This window comes from Gallinula chloropus, assembly GCF_964237585.1.
Source record: "Gallinula chloropus genome assembly, chromosome: 5".
Taxonomy (NCBI): Eukaryota; Metazoa; Chordata; class Aves; order Gruiformes; family Rallidae; genus Gallinula; species Gallinula chloropus.
Genome location: NC_140090.1, coordinates 32,851,885 through 32,873,216, shown reverse-complemented (window position 1 = coordinate 32,873,216; position 21,332 = coordinate 32,851,885). Strand labels below are relative to the sequence as shown.

At 55.8% G+C, this 21,332-nt stretch overlaps 1 protein-coding gene across 1 annotated transcript; it reads left to right on the top strand.

Moving 5' to 3' along the window:
* Positions 1-5,255: 5,255 nt before the first annotated feature.
* Positions 5,256-19,704, top strand: LOC311192148 (lanosterol synthase-like; the record flags this gene model as incomplete). Its single annotated transcript, XM_084264572.1, is given in 18 exon segments — positions 5,256-5,368; positions 5,586-5,732; positions 5,942-6,146; positions 6,353-6,461; positions 6,763-6,881; positions 7,309-7,406; positions 7,543-7,570; positions 8,021-8,092; positions 8,758-8,808; positions 8,936-9,085; positions 9,417-9,467; positions 9,471-9,513; positions 9,714-9,819; positions 10,371-10,436; positions 10,858-10,938; positions 11,217-11,329; positions 17,730-18,366; positions 19,209-19,704. Coding segments are annotated over 18 exon segments (2,685 nt in total).
* Positions 19,705-21,332: the final 1,628 nt, after the last annotated feature.

Below are 21,332 nucleotides of genomic sequence, written 5' to 3'. Positions count from 1 at the left end.
TCTGACAGATTTATCACTTTGCTCTGATAACACAGGTGGGGTCTGGGCCTTTTCCATGGGCTGTCGGGGGACATCTGTGCCACTACGGATTCTTCCAGTAGCTGCTGGGGCATCTTTCTCTCCAGCACCGGGGGCACCTTCTCCCCCCCGACCCCCGACGCAAAGGCCACCGGCAGGTAACTGAGGCACTGAGAGGTCGAGTAGAGAGGTGGCAAATGCTCCCTGGGCTGTCTGGGTCTGTCAGGTGAAGTTTGTCACCACCAGCGTTGAGCCAGCTACGATTCTATGATTCATGCTGTGCTCTTGGACGGGTGACAGGACCAGGCTCGGAGGCTGTGCCGTACCTGCCACAGCGTGAGGTCACAGCCCCTCAGCTGCTGGCTTCTGCTCTCGGTGGCTTGTGGTGTCTGTGATGTCAGTTGCATGAGGAGTGCCGCTGGCCGAGTAGCATTTTCTAACGGCAAAGCCACACTGCCACAGGCATGCTGGCAGCGCTGCCAGGCCACAGTGTCCCCGCATTACATGTGTGCTGCCATTGGGAATGAGGCGAGGCTTCGCTGGCTGGTGTTTGTAACTGTGCTCTGCTGAAGAGATGAGCTGAATTTTCAGCTCTAAGATTATTTTCTATTTGGGCTTCTCTCACAGGCTTGGCATCATGTTTGTGGCCAGGTCCCTCCAGCAAGCACATGCTGTCTGTCCTGGCTCGAGCCAGACCAGAGTTCCGCTCCCTGAGCAGCAGGCACAGGTGAGGTGAGTCAGCCTGGGCTGGTTCCTCACCGCCTGACATGGCAGCGTTCCTGCCTCATTGGGCAGGTGAAGCGCTCCACGTTCTTGCCGGGGCTGCGCTGTCTAGGATTTCTTGTCAGTAACTGTCCTTGTCCCCAGCTCTGGGAGCTCCCGCTGCTTCTGCGGGAGCGAGCGAGTGGCATGTGGCAGAGAAAGGGCGGTTTGTCTGTCTCTCACTGCCCATGTTCCCTTCGACCCAGGGAGTCTTTGTGGAGCCGACGACTTCTTGTCGTGCTGGCCCGCTGTGATCTGCTGAGCCAGAAACTGAGAACAAGTATGGGATGGAATGTCTGGATCCATCATTGCTGTGTGGAGAAGATAAAGTGTCCTGTCCTTTCTTTTCCTTAGAGCTGAGCACACTTATAGACCTAAAGAAGTGATGTAGGGTGTCGGGGAAGGCAGCAGGCCTGCCAGCAGCCTGACTCTCTTCACCGAAGACACAGGCCCTGACAATAGCCTCGTGTTCCTGTGAGACAGGAAAAGTTACTCATGCTGAGAGGATTTAGTAATCACATTCTCAAAACACAGCGGCATTGAAGACAGGGATACAGACTGCCCTAAACCAAGAAGGAGCCATGGGAAGGTACTTGGGAGTAATGGAACATGTTAAGAACCAGCCATAATAAGATGGTCAAACAGCAGGTGTGTGGATGCTTTTAGGCATCAAAGGTAAACTAACGTTATTTAGCTATAAGATATATGTTATCGGAACTCGTTATAATCACTAACCAAGCAGTGGGGGGTGAACAGTGTATGTAGCCAATTAGCAGTTCTTTAGCTTGCCACGTTTGCAGTAAGAAATGTCCATAACGTGTGTGATTTCACCCAATAAATGGCTTCACCTAAAATTCATATCAAATTGTGTGTTGCCCATCGCCAATCTCTGCAGTAGGGCATTATTAAGAGCATTCCTTCAGCTTAGAAATTGCAGAGCCCCAAAATCGGAGGGGCTGCTTGTGGGCTACATGGGGAAGTTTCAGGCCAGGAGCAGCGTTCAGTGCTCACGGGACGCCCCATGGTGCCGGGCTACCAGCTCTGGGAAGGTGTGCTGCAAAGATGGCCGGCAGTGTGGGCACACAGATTCTTTGTGGGCCCACTCCTCTACGCAGGAAATGCAGCAACAGTGCCTGTACTGGCTCGTGCACGTCCCGGTGTTGGTGGGGTCCTGAGGATTTGGGCAGGGGGAGCTCTGCAAGGCCAGTGGTGCGGCCTGCAGCTCCTGGCTGGGGCTGGCAGCACAGATGTTGGGGCGTAGCAGGTCGGGTCAAGTTATCCTGGGCCTGCTCATGTCCCCGTCTCGCAGATCTTCTCTCCGCCCTGCGCAGCGAGCCTGTCAGGTGGGGGTTCCTCTGTCTCCCCTCACCTGCAGACACTCACTCGCCGCAGATGAGGACAGCACTGAGCCCCGGCAGGGCTGTCCCTGTTTGTAAGTGGGTGATGTCACAGAGGTTTCAGTGGCTCTCTGGTGAGAAGAAGCCACTTGGCAGAGAGACAGTGCTCAGCGTGAGGTGGCCAGAGGCAAGTCTCCCTTGACCGCCTGGATTCCCCCTGACACTGCCAGCCCATCTGCATCATGTGTCTTAATGACGTACTCTACTTCGTGAACAACAGCAGCTTCTTCTACTATGTTGACATCCTGCTCTTGACTGCTGGGACGTTCCTAATTCTCAGCAGTCTATACCAGCAGGTACAAGGCCACCTGGGGCCAAGGGGACCACTGGAGGCTGGTGGGGACAGGGGCTGGCCCTTGCTGGGTGCATGCTATACTCTGCTTCTCTGCCCACAGCTTAGCAGATTGAGCCAGCGATGCTGGAGGTGGTGGCAGCGAGCAGCAGTGCTGAAGCCTGGTAAGTCCCTGCAGGTCCACTCTGTGGCCCGGGTGTACCTGGGAATGTCCCCAGGACTGGGCTTGGCCCCTGGAGCAGCCAGGGGGACAGTCTCTGGGGGGCACCCACCAGTGTCCCCAGCTCTGTAGCTCAGGCACCCCTCCCTGTCTTGCAGATGCCAAAGTGCAGGCAGACCAGCGCTGCCCCCGCTGTGGTGGAGCTGCCCAGCAGCGACCGGTGCTGTTGGCGCGGCCCTGGTTCAGGACTTCATCAGGCCCCGGCTCCTCGACCACGCTGGGCCCTCACATAGGGCAGGCGCCGTGGCAGCATCAGGTGAAGCGTTGCTGCTGCGCCTGCCACAGCTACAACTCCATTTCCTCCAAGAGCCTCAGCACTGCTGAGAGCCTGGAAAACATCGACTGGATCCCGGACAGAGCAGCCCTGGCCGAGCTGGGATGCGTCTGCTCCCTCGGCCCCGTGCGTGCTGGCGCAGCCTGGTCGGCTCTCAGTATGCATGTGGCCAGGAAAAGACTGGAGGTGCAGCTGCGGGCCCTGCCCCTGCCAGTGCGTCTGTCCCTGGAGCAAGGAGCGCAGCAGCAGCGCCGCCACGTCCTGCCGAAGTTCAGCCAGCCAGGACAGAGACAGCCCTTGCCACGGCACACACAGCAGGAGCCTCGCAGCCAGCACAGCTCTCGGGAGCCTGTACTGTCTCCTCCACCCCTGTGCACGAAGATGGCCGCCACACAGACATCTCTCACGGACCTTTGTGTGAGCAACAAGCAGCTGGGTGCTTCACGGCGTGCCAACAAAAGGTAGATGCTGTCAAACTAACCTGATCACCTTCTGTGACAAGGTGACCTGCTTAATGGATGAGGGGAAGGCTGTGGGTACGGTCTACCTGGACTTCAGTAGAGCCTTTGACACGGTTTCTCACAGCATTCTGACTGAGAAACTGGCTGCCACTGGCCTGGACAGGTGGACCCTCAGCTGGGTTAAAAACTGGCTGGATGGCCGGGCCCAAAGGGTTGTGCTGAATGGAACTAAATCCAGCTGGAGGCCGGTCGCGAGTGGCGTCCCCAGGGCTCAATCCTGGGCCCAGTTTTGTTCAGTATCTTTATCAATGACCTCGATGAAGGGATTGAATGCTCCCTCAGTAAGTTTGCAGATGACACTAAACTGGGAGGAAGGACATGGAGGTCCTGGAGCGTGTCCAGAGAAGGGCAGCCAGGCTGGGGAAGGGGCTGGAGGGCAAATCCTCTGAGGAGCGGCTGAGGGAGCTGGGGGTGCTCAGCCTGGAGAAGAGGAGGCTGGGGAGAGACCTTCTCACTGCTTACAAGTACCTGCAAGGAGGGTGCAGAGAGGTGGGCGATGGTCTCTTCAGCCAGGGGACAGGAGGTGGGACAAGAGGAAGTGGGGTCAAGCTGTGCCAGGGCAGGGTCAGCTCAGCTGTGAGGGAAAAGTTCTTCCCTGAGAGAGCTGTCAGGGCCTGGCACAGGCTGCCCAGGGAGGGCGCTGAGTCCCCACACCTGGATGTGTTTAAAAAAAGGGTAGATGAGGTGCTCAGGGATATGGTTTAACTTAGGATGGGAATGGTTGGACTTGATGATCTTAAAGGTCTTTTCCAACCTTGTGATTCTGTGATTCTGTGAACAGCAACGTCAGCTCTGACTGCCAGCCACCAGTGCGGAGGATGATCTTCCATGACAGCATCCTCCCTAATAAGAGGCTACCACAGAGGCAGGACTTCCCGAGGCCTCCTGCTTTATCCCTGGCCCAGACAGCCCTTCCCAGCCTGGACAAGGAGGCAGCGAAACCAGCAACGGGACCTGCAGCTGCAGCTTCAGTCCTGCGAAAGGAAGGCACCGGCCTTTGGACCACCTTTGCTACCACCCAAGGCAGGCCTGAGGCTGACCTGGCAGGTGCAGACTGGCCTGCTGCTGCTGCAGCTACTGCCAGAGTCTCCAGGCTGGAGCTGAGCCCAAATATCCGCAGCAAACTCTGGGTGCACACTGCAAGGCGATGCCTGGAGATGAGGCTGCGGAGCTTCCCCCTGGCAGTGACAGAGTCCATGAAAATGCTGCATCAGCCACTGACCAAAGGCCCGTCGACCAGCACTGGCTGCCCGCAGACGGACCGTGCCAACGTCTAGCACCTCAAAGCCCAGCCAGAGCAGGCTGTGCTGAAGCAGCACAAGGCACCCCACGCCTCCCCGGTGGCCTCCACCCCATCAGGCCCAGCACCCACAAAGATCCACAGGCCCATGGCCTCGTTCCTGCCTGAGACCCTGCGCAGGGTCCGCCACGCAGGGAGGCTGTGGTCCCGCATGGCCCCGCTTGGCGCGGAGGGCCCATCAGATTGAGGGGTGCCCCACAGGACATCACCCTGCCCGGCACACCCCAGACAGCCAGCACAACACCCAGCACCTCCTCAGACTACTCCCCACCAGTCTCTCTCCGGATGGTGCACTGGAGTGGGAGGAAGATCCTGTGAGCGCTGGGGTCTGGCTTTAAGGACGTGGCCCGGAGCTGGAGGCGGTAGGACAAAGGAAGGCACCGGCCTCCGGACCACCTTCGCTGTGACCCACGGCAGGGCTGAGGCTGACCTGGTGGGCACAGACTGGCCTGATGCTGAAGCACCTGAGAAATGTCCAGGGTGGAACTGAGCCCAGAGATCCGCAGCAAAGTCTCTGCACAGCAAGAGGTGATGCCTGTGAAGGTTGAAGGGACACAGGAGACTGAAGGCAGGAGGGACTCAGGGTGCGAGGTGCCTGCAGGCTGGGGGGGCAGACAGGGACGGGGTGTTCCTGGGGCAGGGTGTTGCTGGCTGCTGGGGTGCATAGCCAACTATGGTGGGCATGCTTTTTTGAGGGGAATTACCCACGTAAGCCCCTGATGTGGTCTCTCAGTGATGCCAGCAAGAGTTGTTGCTTCAGTTCTCACTGTCCAGTTGTGTGGTGGAAACTCCATGAAGTAGGAATGCAGACCTACAGAAAGGGCATGTGGAAGACAAATCGACAGTGTTTGGTACAGCGCTCAACTACGTAGCCCTGAGGATCCTGGGAGTTGGACCAGATGACCCTGATGTTGTGCGGGCTCGTGTCAACCTGCACAGCAAAGGGGAATAGAGAAGTCCCCTGAACTGACTTCCCCCCTCCCTCCTCTCTGAGTCTGGGATCCTCCCTGCCCTGTGTCAGCTGAGCCAGGAGCGGTGTCTGCTGGTCCTGGTCAGGAGGGAGCAACCCTGTTGGGAAGGCTATTTCTTTCTTTTCTCCTGCAGCTCTACAAGGGGATAGGGAAAGACATGCCCTGCTCCAGGCATTGCCCTGTCAGCACATCATCTCTTCATGCCACCTTTGCCCTCCTTGTTCATCACAGTAGCACCTTCTCTGTCGCAAACAGGCTGCTTCCTACGTGGTTCCCAGCCCACCCGTCCCGGCTCTGGTGTCACTGCCGCCACGTTTACCTCCCCATGAGCTACTGTTACGCCAGGCACCTGTCAGCAGAAGAGGACGAGCTCATACAGAGCTTGCGGCAGGTAAGGAGCTGACCCTGGTGGGGCTCCCCAGTAAGGAGCACCTGCCCTGCCAGCCATGTCCTTGTGGGCCAGTCAGTGTGAAGTGACAGCTCTCATACGTGCACAGTCCCTCTGTCCAGGGAGTGGAGCCAGCTTCCAACAGTAAGCTGCCTGTGGCTGCTTGCTCCCAGCTTGCCAGGCTGACACCCATTGCTGTCTTACACCAGGAGCTGTGCGTGCAAGACTATGCCAGCATAGACTGGCCAGCCCAGAGAAACAACGTTGCTGCCTGTGGTGTGTACACCCCGCACGGCTGGCTGCTGGGCATTGCCTATGGTGAGAACGATGTTGACAGGGGTGGCAGGGCCCTTGCCAGGTGAGCTGGTGGTGCTGGGACTGAAGCTGCCTTGTATTGTGGGGGCTCTTTAGGATCTACTGCCAAATACTGGTGTACATCCTGGAGCTGGGATGGGGATGTGGATTGCATGAAACTTGGGCTTCTTCCCCCTTGAGAGCAGCAGGGCCTTGTGGCCATGTCTGGGACAGAGCAGTTCCCATGCTTTCCTCACTGGTCGTCACATGAGCAGAGGTGCACCCTGCCACAGCAAGTGAATCTGGTCCCTGTCTTCTCCTGTAGCCATTATGAATGCGCATGAAGCCAACCACAGCACTCACCTGTGGCAGCGAGCCATCACAGAGCTGTACGACCACATCAGAGCTGATGACAGGTTCACCAAGTGCATCAGCATTGGGCCGGTAGGACACTTGCTGGTGATCTGCTAAAGGTCTTTCACTTTGCTCTTTAGGGACCAGCTTGTGCCCCCTCCCCCAGTCCTTTGCAACTGTAGCATGGAACTGTAATCACCACATCTTGCTGCAGCACAGCTCCTGCCGCTCCTAATGCTGGAGAGCTAATGCTCACGGGGCATGGAAGGCACGCAGATAGCTGTGGCCCTGGTGAGGGGTACTTCTTGTGGTCCCGGGAAATATCTGAGGTGAACCTCTGGAATAATCTCATGGCACCTGCCCATTAACTTAGCTGTGCTGAGTGATGCCACAGATGGAGCCGTTGAGGTCAAGCCTGGGACCACTTCCACATGCCTTAATGCTGGATGGGAGAGAGATATGTCCCTGGGGCTGGAAGAAGCTGTCTCCAAAGCAGTGACAGTGCTGCTCTCGGCAGATTTCCAAGACCATCAACATGCTGGTTCGCTGGTTTGTGGATGGGAAGGACTCCTCAGCTTTTCAAGAGCACGTTTCCAGGACCCCTGCCTACCTCTGGTAAGGGCTGAGCGCCACCCACATGGGACAGTGTAGGGCTCTGATCCCTGTCCAGTGAGCACGCTGGGGCTCCCAACCCACTTCCTGGCACTCTGGCTGTGCCTGCACTGCAGCACTGTGCTCTCTTCTGCCACAGGCTGGGCCTTGACGGCATGAAGATGCAGGTGAAGTGCTGTAGGAGTTCAGCTGTGACTCAGAGGGACCCTGGCATACTGGGGCAGCCCATGGAATAATGGGATAGCTCGGTGTCGCTATGGGCCTGAGCTCCAGCATCAGGACAGCGTGCAGCTGTTTCCTGCATTGGTGCAGAGACAACTATGGTGGGCATGCTTTGTTGAGGGTAATTACCCATTTAAGCCCCTGATGTGGTCATGCAAATATCTCTCGGTGATGCCAGCAAGAGTTGTTGCTTCAGTTCTCACTGTCCAGTTGTGTGGTGGAAACTCCATGAAGTAGGAATGCAGACCTACAGAAAGGGCTGTATGAAGGGATGGACATTAATGGCACTGAGATCAGCAGGTCAGAAAGGTCCCAGCACATCCAGTTCTCCCTGAGGGGCATGTTTGGTGGCCACAACTCCTTCCTGACAGATGACCAAGCACCTCTGTTTCTAGGCAGAAGCCCAGGAGATGCCTGAATTCACCTCCTGCCTGCAAAACGCCTGCGAGTTCCTCCGGTTCACCCAGGTGAGCAGAGCCTGTTGTGTGCTGTCTCACGTGCTGGCTAGGCAGACTTGGCTGCTTCTCAGAGCCCTCTTGGATGCATCTGGTGCCTTCTGAAGGGCTGAACTAGCAAAGTCCTAGGAACTGCCTCCTGTTTTCTGCTCCCCATTGCTAGAAGCCATGTGTGCAGCTTGAGGAGAGGACCTTGGCCAGGCCCAGGGGTGTTTTGGGTGGGTTGCCTGGGCTAAGAGAGGCCGGAACACCGAGGGCTTAGGCTCCTTTGCCTTTCCTCCTCTCTGGATCCCACACATTTGAGGCAGACTTCTGGGAAACCCAGTGTCCTTGGTTAGTGACCATGTGAGCTCAGTTCCTGCTGGCGATTGCCACCACCAGCAGCGTGGTGCAGATGCAGTCATAGGTCTTGCTGCGAATGGGAGTGTTGGAAGCAGGTGGCTCCCTGGCAGGAAAGAGCTCAGAGAGGGGACTTTAGCAGCACTTGCTGAAACCAGTCCAAACTGTGATTTCAGCACTCCCTGCTCCAGAGCTGACCTCCCTCCCTGTCCACCTGCCTCACTAGAAGACAGGTGGTGCTCAGTCCCAAACAGTTCTGCACGTGCAGTGGTTTCAGCCCATGGTTCTTGCAGCCAGGCACCTCGTGCCTGCCCTCATTTGTTTCTTGTCTCCTGCAGATCCCAGAGAACCCACCCAACTACGAGAAATATTACCGCCGTATGAATGAGGTATGATGGCTGGAACATGTGCACACCTGAGTCCTCTGACTGACACGTGGACAGGACTGCATCTTTCCCCCTCAGAAGAACAGAACAGGTTTGGGGAAGGTGCTGAGCTCTCCTGACCCCTTTCCAGGGTGGCTTCCCCTTCAGTACCCGAGACTGTGGCTGGATCGTGGCAGACTGCACGGCAGAGGGGCTGAAGTCAGTTATGCTGCTGCAGGAGAAATGCCCCTTCATAGACAAGCTTGTCCCACCTGAGCGCCTCTTTGATGCTGTGAATGTGGTGAGTGGAGCACAAATACGGGCAGATAACTCAAGCTAAGGTAAGAGAAGCCAGCACCCGAGTGGTTGTTAGATCTGGTATTACTAAGCTAGTACAAGGCCCATAGCCTGGCATGGCAACACTGTGTTTACTGTGATAGAAAACTACATATGTGATGCTCCAGGTTGTGCCTGCCTGTCAGTGCTGTTTGGGACTTTGGTTGCCTGCCAACGCTGTGGCCTCCTGGGTCTGACTTTGTCCTTGCTCTGGACTTGGGGCCACATTGGGCTGGTACTGCCTGAGAGCCAGTCCCACCATCCCCACCCTCCCCAACCTCTGCTTGTCTGGGCAGTTGCTGAGCATGAGGAACTTGGATGGAGGCTTTGCCACGTATGAAACCAAATGAGGAGGCCACTTCCTGGAGCTGCTGAACCCCTCAGAGGTGTTTGGTAAGGGGAACTGGGTGGGGCTGGCTCACCCCCGCAAGAGGCACAGGGGACTGGCCTTGCTGTGTGCCCAGAGGGTGCCTGGCTTTGGCCCAGGTCCCTTTGTGGGAAAAGCGTGCCCAAGGGAGAGGTTGGCAGCGTGTGGCTCTGAGGCTCTTGCCAGCAGAAGGGCTCTTGCACTGATGCCCTTCCCCTGCTGGCAGGTGACATCATGATTGACTACACCTATGTGGAGTGCACGTCGGCTGTCATGCAGGCACTGAGACACTTCCATGACAAGGTTCCTGAGCACAGAGCCCTGGAGATCAGGTGAGGCGCTGCACTGAGAAGTGGGCAGGCCTGCAATGTCCCACGGTGCCTGCCAGGGCGTCTGTTGGCACAGCCCATGCTGACCATCGTTGTGGGTCTTGCCTGGACCTCTGCATTGCCATGGAGCAGTCCCTCTGGTGGCCCCTGGGGTGTGCACAGCTGGCATGCTGGCAACTTCTCCTAAGCAGAGCCCCGCACAAGAAGCTGGGACCCAGCCTCTCTCAGAGAGCAGGGCATAGGCTGTTTGGGACCAGGCAGGGGGAAATGACTGGAGATCTGCCTGCCTCTTGACTTTGCAGTTGCCTTGATCTTGCAGCTGGCTAGAGGCTGGGTCCTCTGCTTTGCATGCTGGCACGAGGCAGAAAAGCAGCCAACTGGTGCTTGACTTGACTCCCAGTTCCTAACAACGTGGCAGCCTGTCTGGATGGCCTTGCCTCTTGAACCCTCTAATAATGGGATCCATCACAGCCCCAGAGGGGCTCATGGATGCCCGCGATGAAGCAGGCACTGAGTCTGATCTGCTTTTGAAGTGGGTGCCTTTTGCTGACCAGGGAGACTCTGCAGAAGGGCCTGGACTACTGTCGTAAGAAGCAGCGAGCTGATGGGTCATGGGAAGGGTAAGCAGTGTTCCCAGTGCCCAGCTTTTCCCCACCTGCCCTAGTGTGACAGGGACCCTGATGGCCAGCATTCCTGGCTGGCAGGATCTGTGGGAAGGGCAAGTACGGGCTGATCCCTTCTGTAGCTCCTGTTCTTTGCTCCCCTTTCCTCTCCCTCCACTCCAGTCAGAGCAAGCACCTTGTGCATTGCACAAGACCCAGACAAGGCCTGGAGTCTAGGGTGGCTCCAGCTCCCCTTGTCCCCAGGTGATGTGCTGATGCCTGAGGGAGCTGGGACTAGATGGTGGTGGGGGCGCTGTAGGGGAAGGCAGGCTACAGCTCTCTGCCTGACTCTGTTCTTGGTGTGAACATGGGCACATGGCAGCCTGCCTCTACCTGGGGCCTTGCCCCCATGACAGTACTGCTGTCCCCTTCTTCCTAGGAGCTGGGGGGTTTGTTTCACCTATGGCACCTGGTTTGGTCTGGAAGCGTTCGCCAGTATGCAGCACACATACCACAACAGGTGAGAATGGACTGTTTGGTTCCCCTGCCCCTGCTACCTCTTGGGCCGGGGCAAGAGTCCATGGTGGGGCTGGGTGGATGTCCTGGCTGCACATGGGCTCTCTGCACCAGGTACTGCTCTTCACAAATCCCATACCTGCAATACGATGGGGCTACTCCCTGCCTGAGCCTCAAGCTGAGGGCAGGGCAGAGCACAGCTCCTGTGTGTGGCTGGGAGACATGGGCATGCAAATGATCCCTCACCCCAGCCCTGTCTGATTCTCTGCCCTGTCCACGCAGGACTGCATGCCAAGAGGTGGCCCGGGCCTGCCAGTTCCTCCTCTCCAAGCAGATGGCAGATGGCGGGTGGGGAGAGGACTTGGAATCATGCGAGCAGCGCACATACGTGCAGAGTGCCGCGACGAGAGGGAAGACTGCTGCCAATCAATGGGATTGATAAAGCACTTCAACTTATTGCAAGCACAGACTTCCTTTTACACTGTTCCTACCACGTGTTATACTTACTGTATATTAATTGGCTCTTAACCAGAAGTTACATTTACAATAAATACTCCACCCATCTTGTAGCCTGGGAATCCTGTCTCTTTCTCAGTCCCAGGACCACTGAATCCTCATCACACCTCCTGCTCCCACATCTTGTGACCATGCTCTATGATACACAAGAATACGCTGACCGATTGTTGACCCTTCTGTTCCCACCAAGACGGCGTGGGGCCCGGTCTTACTAAGCTACACAGGCGGCTGCTTGGACAACTGCTCCACAGGCTCATGGCCTTGCTTCTCAAGCCATTCTGCAACAATTCCCCCTTTTTCTTTTTATACAAGCAGCGCCTGGTTAGTGGACTCAGCTCGGATCAATACGATCAAGTGAGCTCCTTCATTGGAACACACACAGAACTTATATATGTTTCTGTATCAGTATACAAGTGACATTACATTGCTGTTGGTTAGATGCTCTGTTCATCTGTCTCACTATTGCTAATAATTGGTTGAGGCTACACAGTCTGGGAAATACTGTGACATACACGGCAAAAATAACGCTAAGGCAAAAATAACTGACAAAAACATAAGCCCTTATTTAACTGAATCTAAAAACCATCCCATAAACAGAAAACCATTCTGTAAAGCGTAGCAAGCTAAAAACTGCTAATTGGCTACACATACTGCTCACACCAAAGTGATTAATTAGTACTTATCACGAGTTTTGAGAAGCATATCTTATAGCTAATCGTCACTATGTTTGAGAATGTAATTACCAAATACCTGTCAGCATGAGTAATTTTCCTGTCTTATGGGAATTCAAGGATATTGTCTTCTGTGAGGAGAGCTAGGCCGCCGGCAGGCCCACTGTCCTCCTTGCCAATTTCTTCCTTTTTAATATCTGTGTTACAAAAACTGCTTTTTGAGGTCTCTGCAAGGGCCCTTTGCAGAAAGCTCAATGAACATGACAGTAAATGTAAGACAAATACCATAATTACCACATCCAATAATCCAAATTTGACCATTGACAATATCCATCCTGAAATTCCCCAGTCATGAAACCAATTGTAAGTGCCTTGATACCTTTGCTGTTGCATTTGTTTGCTTTGCCAATCAGGAGTGTCAGAAGTGCAGATAACATCAGCCTCAAGTTTTCCTGCAGGCACTGATTGCAATCTGTGTTCTTAGTAACACTTGACATTGACTTTTCTCTCTCCTCCCCCCCCCATTTTTTTTTTTCAAACCTTGTTTGAAACCTACTGCACGGTTCACCACTGGAGCTACCAAACTGTTCTGTGAGTGACATAACTAGTTCAAAATATAAAGAGCTTTGTGAGAGTTTGATTCATATGTTTTACCATGGCTTTGCCTGTAGACAAACGTGGTGTCCCTGTAACATAGGCAATGTTCATGCCATATATTCTGAGCTGTTGTCCAGTTTGATTTAACGGGGTAGTGTAATGCTGCTATAGCAGAGCACACTTACTGGATTCTCCCGTTTGTGCAGTAGCTCCCACTGCCAGAAAACACAGTAATCTCTAATCCCTTTGCGCTGGTAACTCATGAATCAAACTTGCAATGTCCAAGCTTTTTTCTGAAATCAAATTCTCATCCATGTAATGATAAAAGATTAGACCAGGATGCGTTTTTGATACTGGAGCAAGTGCCTAGGCTACATAAGCCTGGCACAGAGTTGGTGAATTTTTATGCCTTGTGGAAGCCTCGGAGTCAGTTACTCCTGTATTAAACGTTGCAAATGGGCATTTTTTTTCCAAGCAAGTAGCCATTAATCGGCCCAAATGGGGATTTTCTGTTTTCCAGGTCAAATTTCTAAAGTAAGATCTCCAAGTTCAATGATCGCTATCAAAAATCCTTCTGCTAAGTAAGGAACCTTGCTCTCAGTGGATAAACGCATCTCTGAACCCGCAGCACATACAAACAAACGCTGCAAAGCAAGTCCTCAAACAAACGACACTGCAAGACGCGAGTTGTCACATCCAGTCCGTGTGGGTGGGTGGGTGGCGGGTGTGTGGGGGGCAGTTCTCCCACTTCTACGGCAATTCTGGCAAGGCACTTGGCTGCGCAGCATGGTGTCAGTGGTGTCGGCTGCTGACCTCCCAGCGGCCCACTAGTAACTCTCTCCACCACCCGCTCATTCCCACATGAACTTTTCCCCAGTCCCGCAAGTGAGTAGGAATCAAAATACCCTGATGTCACCCTTTTTCCCGTTCTGACGCCATCTTACGCACCCAGGCTGGGACGAGCAGCCTCTGCAGAGTGTCTCGGGCGTCAGGAGACAGTGATGTATTGATGAGTTTGCTGGGGATTATTGAGGTGTGGGTGGGAGTGGTGGATATTGAAATGAAATGTGTCCCTGATCTGATGGTTGTCGAAGCTGATAGTTGTCCATCTCGGTAGGATTCCTGTCCCACTGCTTAGGTTCCTTGTCCATGGGGGCAACAGTGCTCTGTGCCTTAGTTGGTGATTCTTCATATAGGTAGTTTCTCTCTCAGTAGGTTTTGGGTGAGTGGGCAGTTCTGCAAACCCTTCCACAGCAGGGCATGCTGTTGCTTTTTGAGGACAGGCTGAAGTTTTTGATGCCAGTCAACATTTTCAACTGCGTCATGGGGTGTTTTAGGCTCAGTAAAAGTTAGGCAGTCGGTTGTACGTTTGTTTCCACATTTTTCCTTCCAAAGGTATAGTAGTGGGGGGGGCACAGGCCGTGGTGGCAGATTTACGCGCACTACCCGCTCCCCTTCCCGGTCAGTTCTGACAGATTTATCACTTTGCTCTGATAACACGGCATTATTACTTAGCATAGTAACTGGGGTAGGTGAAAAAGCACCCAGAAACAAAAACACATTCTCCATAGTAGATTTTTTCCCTTTTTAAATGGGTTCTGTAGAAACCAGAACTGGTGCTAAAGCTGCAAAGGCTGAAGTAGCAACAACACATTCCGCTAAAGTCCTTTTATTTAATTTCCAGAGAGTTAGTAACGACTTAGCTTTGAGCTCCAATAGCTTCCCAAGTAGGTAAATCAAAAGCGTTGTCAAGGCTTGCTATCAGTTTTCTTTCTTTGCTCCACAAAAAGGAGGGGTTTTAAAGACTTTTCATAATTTTTAATCAAGCTGTCCCCCCCAGCCAACCTGCTCCTCTGTGGATCTCTCTCTCTCTCTGTCTTTCTCTCTCGTATCTCTCCTCTCTCTCTTTCATCTCTCTCTCCATGGGCTGCAAGTGCTGGCAGGGGCTTGCTCTAACATGGGTCACAGCACCTCCTGTCTCTCTCCCCCTGTTCCAGTGTGGGGCCTCTCCACAGGCTGCAGGTGGGGTCTGGGCCTTTTCCATGGGCTGTGGGGGGACACCTGCACAACCATGGGTTCCTCCAGGGGCTGCTGGGGCATCTTTCTCTCCAGCACCTAGGGCACCTTCTCCCCCCCGACCCCCTTTCACTGCCCTTGGTGCCGGCACAGCTCCTCACACCTTCTCTGGGGGCACAAAGCAGCTGCAGATGGGTTTTTCTCTCCTCACTGTGACTCCCAGAGGCACTGTGACCATCCCTGATTGGCTCGGCCTTGGGCAGCAGCAACTCCGGCCTTCAGCTGGCTGGTATTTGCTCTGTGGGGCCTGCAGAGAGCTTCTGGCTGCTCCTTGCAGCAGCCACTCCTGCAGCCCCCCCTCCTCCACTAGGACCCAGCCACACAAAACTAGGACAGAAGGGTTTTCCCCAGGTGTATTCTGCCTCCTGGGGCAGGCAGTGAAGTGCCTTTTCCAACCAGTTTGGTGATCTGAGAAGAGAAAGCTGCCAAGCTGCCTTTATCTTCCCCTCGTGCTGTCCAGCTTGGCTGCCTGGGGCAAGAGTGTGGGATTTGGGGCCTAGCCTGTACCCAGCATTCTGATGGGTGCGCTGCACAATCCTTGCTGTGCTGTGAGTCACTGATCGTCTCTGAAGTGCTGTCTGCTCTGGAGCCTGTGCTGGGAGGAGAAGGGCACCCATTCTCCCCCACAGCTGGGAAAGAGGAGTGCTCTGCTCAGGTTCCTTACTGTCCTATTCCCCAGCTGGTGGCATCCAGCTTCCCGTAGGCTGCCAGGTGAAGTAACCAGCATCATTCCCACTTTGAAAAAGGAGAAACTGAAGCAGAAAGCCCTGAGACAGTGAGCGTCAGGGCGCAGCCTGGATCCCTTGAGCTCTTGGCCTTCTCCCAGTGCAGCAGGCTGCCTCTAAGGTTCCAGCTATGGTATTTCACATTTTGGTGTCAGCTGGAAGTGGTGTGGACTGGTGGGTTAATAAATGGCTAACAGTGTTGCAAATGAAACTTGACTGTGTGTTGGTCTCCCTGTAACCTGCCCCGGTGTGTGCCCCACACTGCTTGCACAGCAGCATGCGGTAACCTGGCTTGGGTCACCTGTCCTCACTGGTACGGTCACCGTCTCCACCAACAAGCAAGCCAGGCTTGAGGCCTACAACTGCTTTGCCCTTTGCCTTTGGCCTCAGAAGAATATAATCAAGGAAGCAGCTGACTGCTGCTGAGGGAACGACCACTTCCCTCCATCTGATGCTTATACCAACCCAAATAACCCTGTGTGCCGTTGGCTGAGCTCTCTTGGGCTCGTTGCCTACCAGGAGCCCTAGTCCATTCTTTTGCAAAGCTCTTGGCCAGGCAGCTGGCCAGCCTGTGCCACAGCATGGGATTATTGCATCCTGTGGGCAAAATGATGTATTTGCTGGGGTCTAGCGTCATAGAAGAACCATAGACACAGAATCCCACAGAATCACAAGGTTGGAAAAGACCTTTAAGATCAAGTCCAACCGTTCCCGTCCTAAGCTAAACCAGATCCCTGAGCGTAGCTATGCGGGGCGCAGGCTGGTTCCGAGCGGGAGGGGTTTGGTGCAGGCACTGTGCGGTCGTTAGCAGGCGGTGTGCGGGGCTGAGTGGGTCTCTGGGGGATGTGGGCATTCTGCCCCGCGTGAGCTGTGGGTTTTCTCATGTGTGGTTCCAGGCCAGGAGCAGCGTTGGGTCCTCACACCGTTGGTGTGTTAGCGACTGGCTGGCCTTGGGCTGCTGTGCTGGTGGGGCCTGGAGAGGCCAGAGGGCACTGTTAGGCCTGTTCCTGGGCTAGGAAAGCTCTGAGCCCCAGGGTCAGAGAGGTGCTTGTGGGCTCCGTGGGGGGTCGCAGGCCAGGAGCAGTGTTTGGTGCTCACATGTTGGGTTTGGGGCTTGGTTGGGTTTGGTTAGAGTCAAGTGTTTGGAAGGGGCAGACGCAAAGGCCGCTGGCAGGTAACTGAGGCACTGAGAGGTCGAGTCGAGAGGTGGCAAATACTTCCTGGGCTGTCTGGGTCTGTCAGGTGAAGTTTGTCACCACCAGTGTTAAGCCAGCTACTTCATGCTGTGCTCTTGGACGGGTGACAGGACCAGGCTCGGAGGCTGTGCCGTACCTGCCACAGCGTGAGGTCACAGCCCCTCAGCTGCCTGGAGCCTCACCTGAGTGCATGCTGGCTCCTGCTCTCGGTGGCTTGGGGTGTCTGTGATGTCAGTTGCATGAGGAGTGCCGCTGGCCGAGTAGCATTTTCTAATGGCAAAGCCACACTGCCACAGGCATGCTGGCAGCGCTGCCAGGCCACGGTGTCCCTGCATTACGTGTGTGCTGCCATTGGGAATGAGGCGAGGCTTCGCTGGCTGGTGTTTGTAACTGTGCTCTGCTGAAGAGATGAGCTGAGTTTTCAGCTCTAAGATTATTTTCTATTTGGGCTTCTCTCACAGCCTGGGGGCTTGGCATCATGTTTGTGGCCAGGTCCTTCCAGCAAGCACATGCTGTCTGTCCTGGCTCCAGCCAGCCCAGAGTTCCGCTCCCTGAGCAGCAGGCACAGGTGAGGTGAGTCAGCCCGGGCTGGTTCCTCACCGCCTGACATGGCAGCGTTCCTGCCTCCTTGGGCAGGTGAAGCGCTCCACGTTCTTGCCGGGGCTGCGCGTTCCTAATTCTCAGCAGTCTATACCAGCAGGTACAAGGCCACCTGGGGCCAAGGGGACCACTGGAGGCTGGTGGGGACAGGGGCTGGCCCTTGCTGGGTGCATGCTATACTCTGCTTCTCTGCCCACAGCTTAGCAGATTGAGCCAGCGATGCTGGAGGTGGTGGTAGCGAGCAGCAGTGCTGAAGCCTGGTAAGTCCCTGCAGGTCCACTCTGTGGCCTGGGTGTACCTGGGAATGTCCCCAGGACTGGGCTTGGCCCCTGGAGCAGCCAGGGGGACAGTCTCTGGGGGGCACCCACCAGTGTCCCCAGCTCTGTAGCTCAGGCACCCCTCCCTGTCTTGCAGATGCCAAAGTGCAGGCAGACCAGCGCTGCCCCCGCTGTGGTGGAGCTGCCCAGCAGCGACCGGTGCTGTTGGCGCGGCCCTGGTTCAGGACTTCATCAGGCCCCGGCTCCTCGACCACGCTGGGCCCTCACATAGGGCAGGCGCCGTGGCAGCATCAGGTGAAGCGTTGCTGCTGCGCCTGCCACAGCTACAACTCCATTTCCTCCAAGAGCCTCAGCACTGCTGAGAGCCTGGAAAACATCGACTGGATCCCGGACAGAGCAGCCCTGGCCGAGCTGGGATGCGTCTGCTCCCTCGGCCCCGTGCATGCTGGCGCAGCCTGGTCGGCTCTCAGTATGCATGTGGCCAGGAAAAGACTGGAGGTGCAGCTGCGGGCCCTGCCCCTGCCAGTGCGTCTGTCCCTGGAGCAAGGAGCGCAGCAGCAGGGCCACCACGTCCTGCCGAAGTTCAGCCAGCCAGGACAGAGACAGCCCTTGCCACCGCACACACAGCAGGAGCCTCGCAGCCAGCACAGCTCTCGGGAGCCTGTACTGTCTCCTCCACCCCTGTGCACGAAGATGGCCGCCACACAGACATCTCTCACGGACCTTTGTGTGAGCAACAAGCAGCTGGGTGCTTCACGGCGTGCCAACAAAAGGTAGATGCTGTCAAACTAACCTGATCACCTTCTGTGACAAGGTGACCTGCTTAATGGATGAGGGGAAGGCTGTGGGTACGGTCTACCTGGACTTCAGTAGAGCCTTTGACACGGTTTCTCACAGCATTCTGACTGAGAAACTGGCTGCCACTGGCCTGGACAGGTGGACCCTCAGCTGGGTTAAAAACTGTCTGGATGGCCGGGCCCAAAGAGTGGTGGTGAATGGAACTAAATCCAGCTGGAGGCCAGACACAAATGGCATCCCCCAGGGCTCAGTCCTGGGCCCAGTTTTGTCCAGTATCTTTATCAATGACCTCGATGAAGGGATTGAATTCTCCCTCAGTAAGTTTGCAGATGACACTAAACTGGGAGGAAGGACATGGAGGTCCTGGAGCGTGTCCAGAGAAGGGCAGCCAGGCTGGGGAAGGGGCTGGAGGGCAAATCCTCTGAGGAGCGGCTGAGGGAGCTGGGGGTGCTCAGCCTGGAGAAGAGGAGGCTGGGGAGAGACCTTCTCACTGCTTACAAGTACCTGCCAGGAGGGTGCAGAGAGGTGGGCGATGGTCTCTTCAGCCAGGGGACAGGAGGTGGGACAAGGGGAAGTGGGGTCAAGCTGTGCCAGGGCAGGGTCAGCTCAGCTGTGAGGGAAAAGTTCTTCCCTGAGAGAGCTGTCAGGGCCTGGCACAGGCTGCCCAGGGAGGGTGCTGAGTCCCCACACCTGGATGTGTTTAAAAAAAGGGTAGATGAGGTGCTCAGGGATATGGTTTAACTTAGGATGGGAATGGTTGGACTTGATGATCTTAAAGGTCTTTTCCAACCTTGTGATTCTGTGATTCTGTGAACAGCAACGTCAGCTCTGACTGCCAGCCACCAGTGCGGAGGATGATCTTCCATGACAGCATCCTCCCTAATAAGAGGCTACCACAGAGGCAGGACTTCCCGAGGCCTCCTGCTTTATCCCTGGCCCAGACAGCCCTTCCCAGCCTGGACAAGGAGGCAGCGAAACCAGCAATGGGACCTGCAGCTGCAGCTTCAGTCCTGCGAAAGGAAGGCACCGGCCTTTGGACCACCTTCGCTACCACCCAAGGCAGGCCTGAGGCTGACCTGGCAGGTGCAGACTGGCCTGCTGCTGCTGCAGCTACTGCCAGAGTCTCGAGGCTGGAGCTGAGCCCAAAGATCCGCAGCAAACTCTGGGTGCACACTGCAAGGCGATGCCTGGAGATGAGGCTGCGGAGCTTCCCCCTGGCAGTGACACAGTCCATGAAAATGCTGCATCAGCCACTGACCAAAGGCCCGTCGACCAGCACTGGCTGCCTGCAGACGGACCGTGCCGACGTCTAGCACCTCAAAGCCCAGCCAGAGCAGGCTGTGCTGAAGCAGCACAAGGCACCCCACGCCTCCCCGGTGGCCTCCAGCCCATCAGGCCCGGCACCCACAAAGATCCACAGGCCCATGGCCTCGTTCCTGCCTGAGACCCTGCGCAGGGTCCGCCACGCAGGGAGGCTGTGGTCCCGCATGGCCCCGCTTGGCGCGGAGGGCCCATCAGATTGAGGGGTGCCCCACAGGACAGCACCCTGCCCGGCACACCCCAGACAGCCAGCACAACACCCAGCACCTCCTCAGACTACTCCCCACCAGTCTCTCTCCGGATGGTGCACTGGAGTGGGAGGAAGATCCTGTGAGCGCTGGGGTCTGGCTTTAAGGATGTGGCCCGGAGCTGGAGGCGGTAGGACAAAGGAAGGCACCGGCCTCCGGACCACCTTCGCTGTCACCCAAGGCAGGGCTGAGGCTGACCTGGTGGGCACAGACTGGCCTGATGCTGCAGCACCTGAGAAATGTCCAGGCTGGAACTGAGCCCAGAGATCCGCAGCAAAGTCTCTGCACAGCGAGAGGTGACGCCTGTGAAGGTTGAAGGGACACAGGAGACTGAAGGCAGGAGGGACTCAGGGTGCGAGGTGCCTGCAGGCTGGGGGGGCAGACAGGGACGGGGTGTTCCTGGGGCAGGGTGTTGCTGGCTGCTGGGGTGCATAGCCAACTATGGTGGGCATGCTTTTTTGAGGGGAATTACCCACGTAAGCCCCTGATGTGGTCTCTCAGTGATGCCAGCAAGAGTTGTTGCTTCAGTTCTCACTGTCCAGTTGTGTGGTGGAAACTCCATGAAGTAGGAATGCAGACCTACAGAAAGGGCTGTATGAAGGGATGGACATTAATGGCACTGAGATCAGCAGGTCAGAAAGGTCCCAGCACATCCAGTTCTCCCTGAGGGGCATGTTTGGTGGCCACAACTCCTTCCTGACAGATGACCAAGCACCTCTGTTTCTAGGCAGAAGCCCAGGAGATGCCTGAATTCACCTCCTGCCTGCAAAACGCCTGCGAGATCCTCCGGTTCACCCAGGTGAGCAGAGCCTGTTGTGTGCTGTCTCACGTGCTGGCTAGGCAGACTTGGCTGCTTCTCAGAGCCCTCTTGGATGCATCTGGTGCCTTCTGAAGGGCTGAACTAGCAAAGTCCTAAGAACTGTCTCCTGTTTTCTGCTCCCCATTGCTAGAAGCCATGTGTGCAGCTTGAGGAGAGGACCTTGGCCAGGCCCAGGGGTGTTCTGGGTGGGTTGCCTGGGCTAAGAGAGGCCGGAACACCGAGGGCTTAGGCTCCTTTGCCTTTCCTCCTCTCTGGATCCCACACATTTGAGGCAGACTTCTGGGAAACCCAGTGTCCTTGGTTAGTGACCATGTGAGCTCAGTTCCTGCTGGCGATTGCCACCACCAGCAGCGTGGTGCAGATGCAGTCATAGGTCTTGCTGCGAATGGGAGTGTTGGAAGCAGGTGGCTCCCTGGCAGGAAAGTGCTCAGAGAGGGGACTTTAGCAGCACTTGCTGAAACCAGTCCAAACTGTGATTTCAGCACTCCCTGCTCCAGAGCTGACCTCCCTCCCTGTCCACCTGCCTCACTAGAAGACAGGTGGTGCTCAGTCC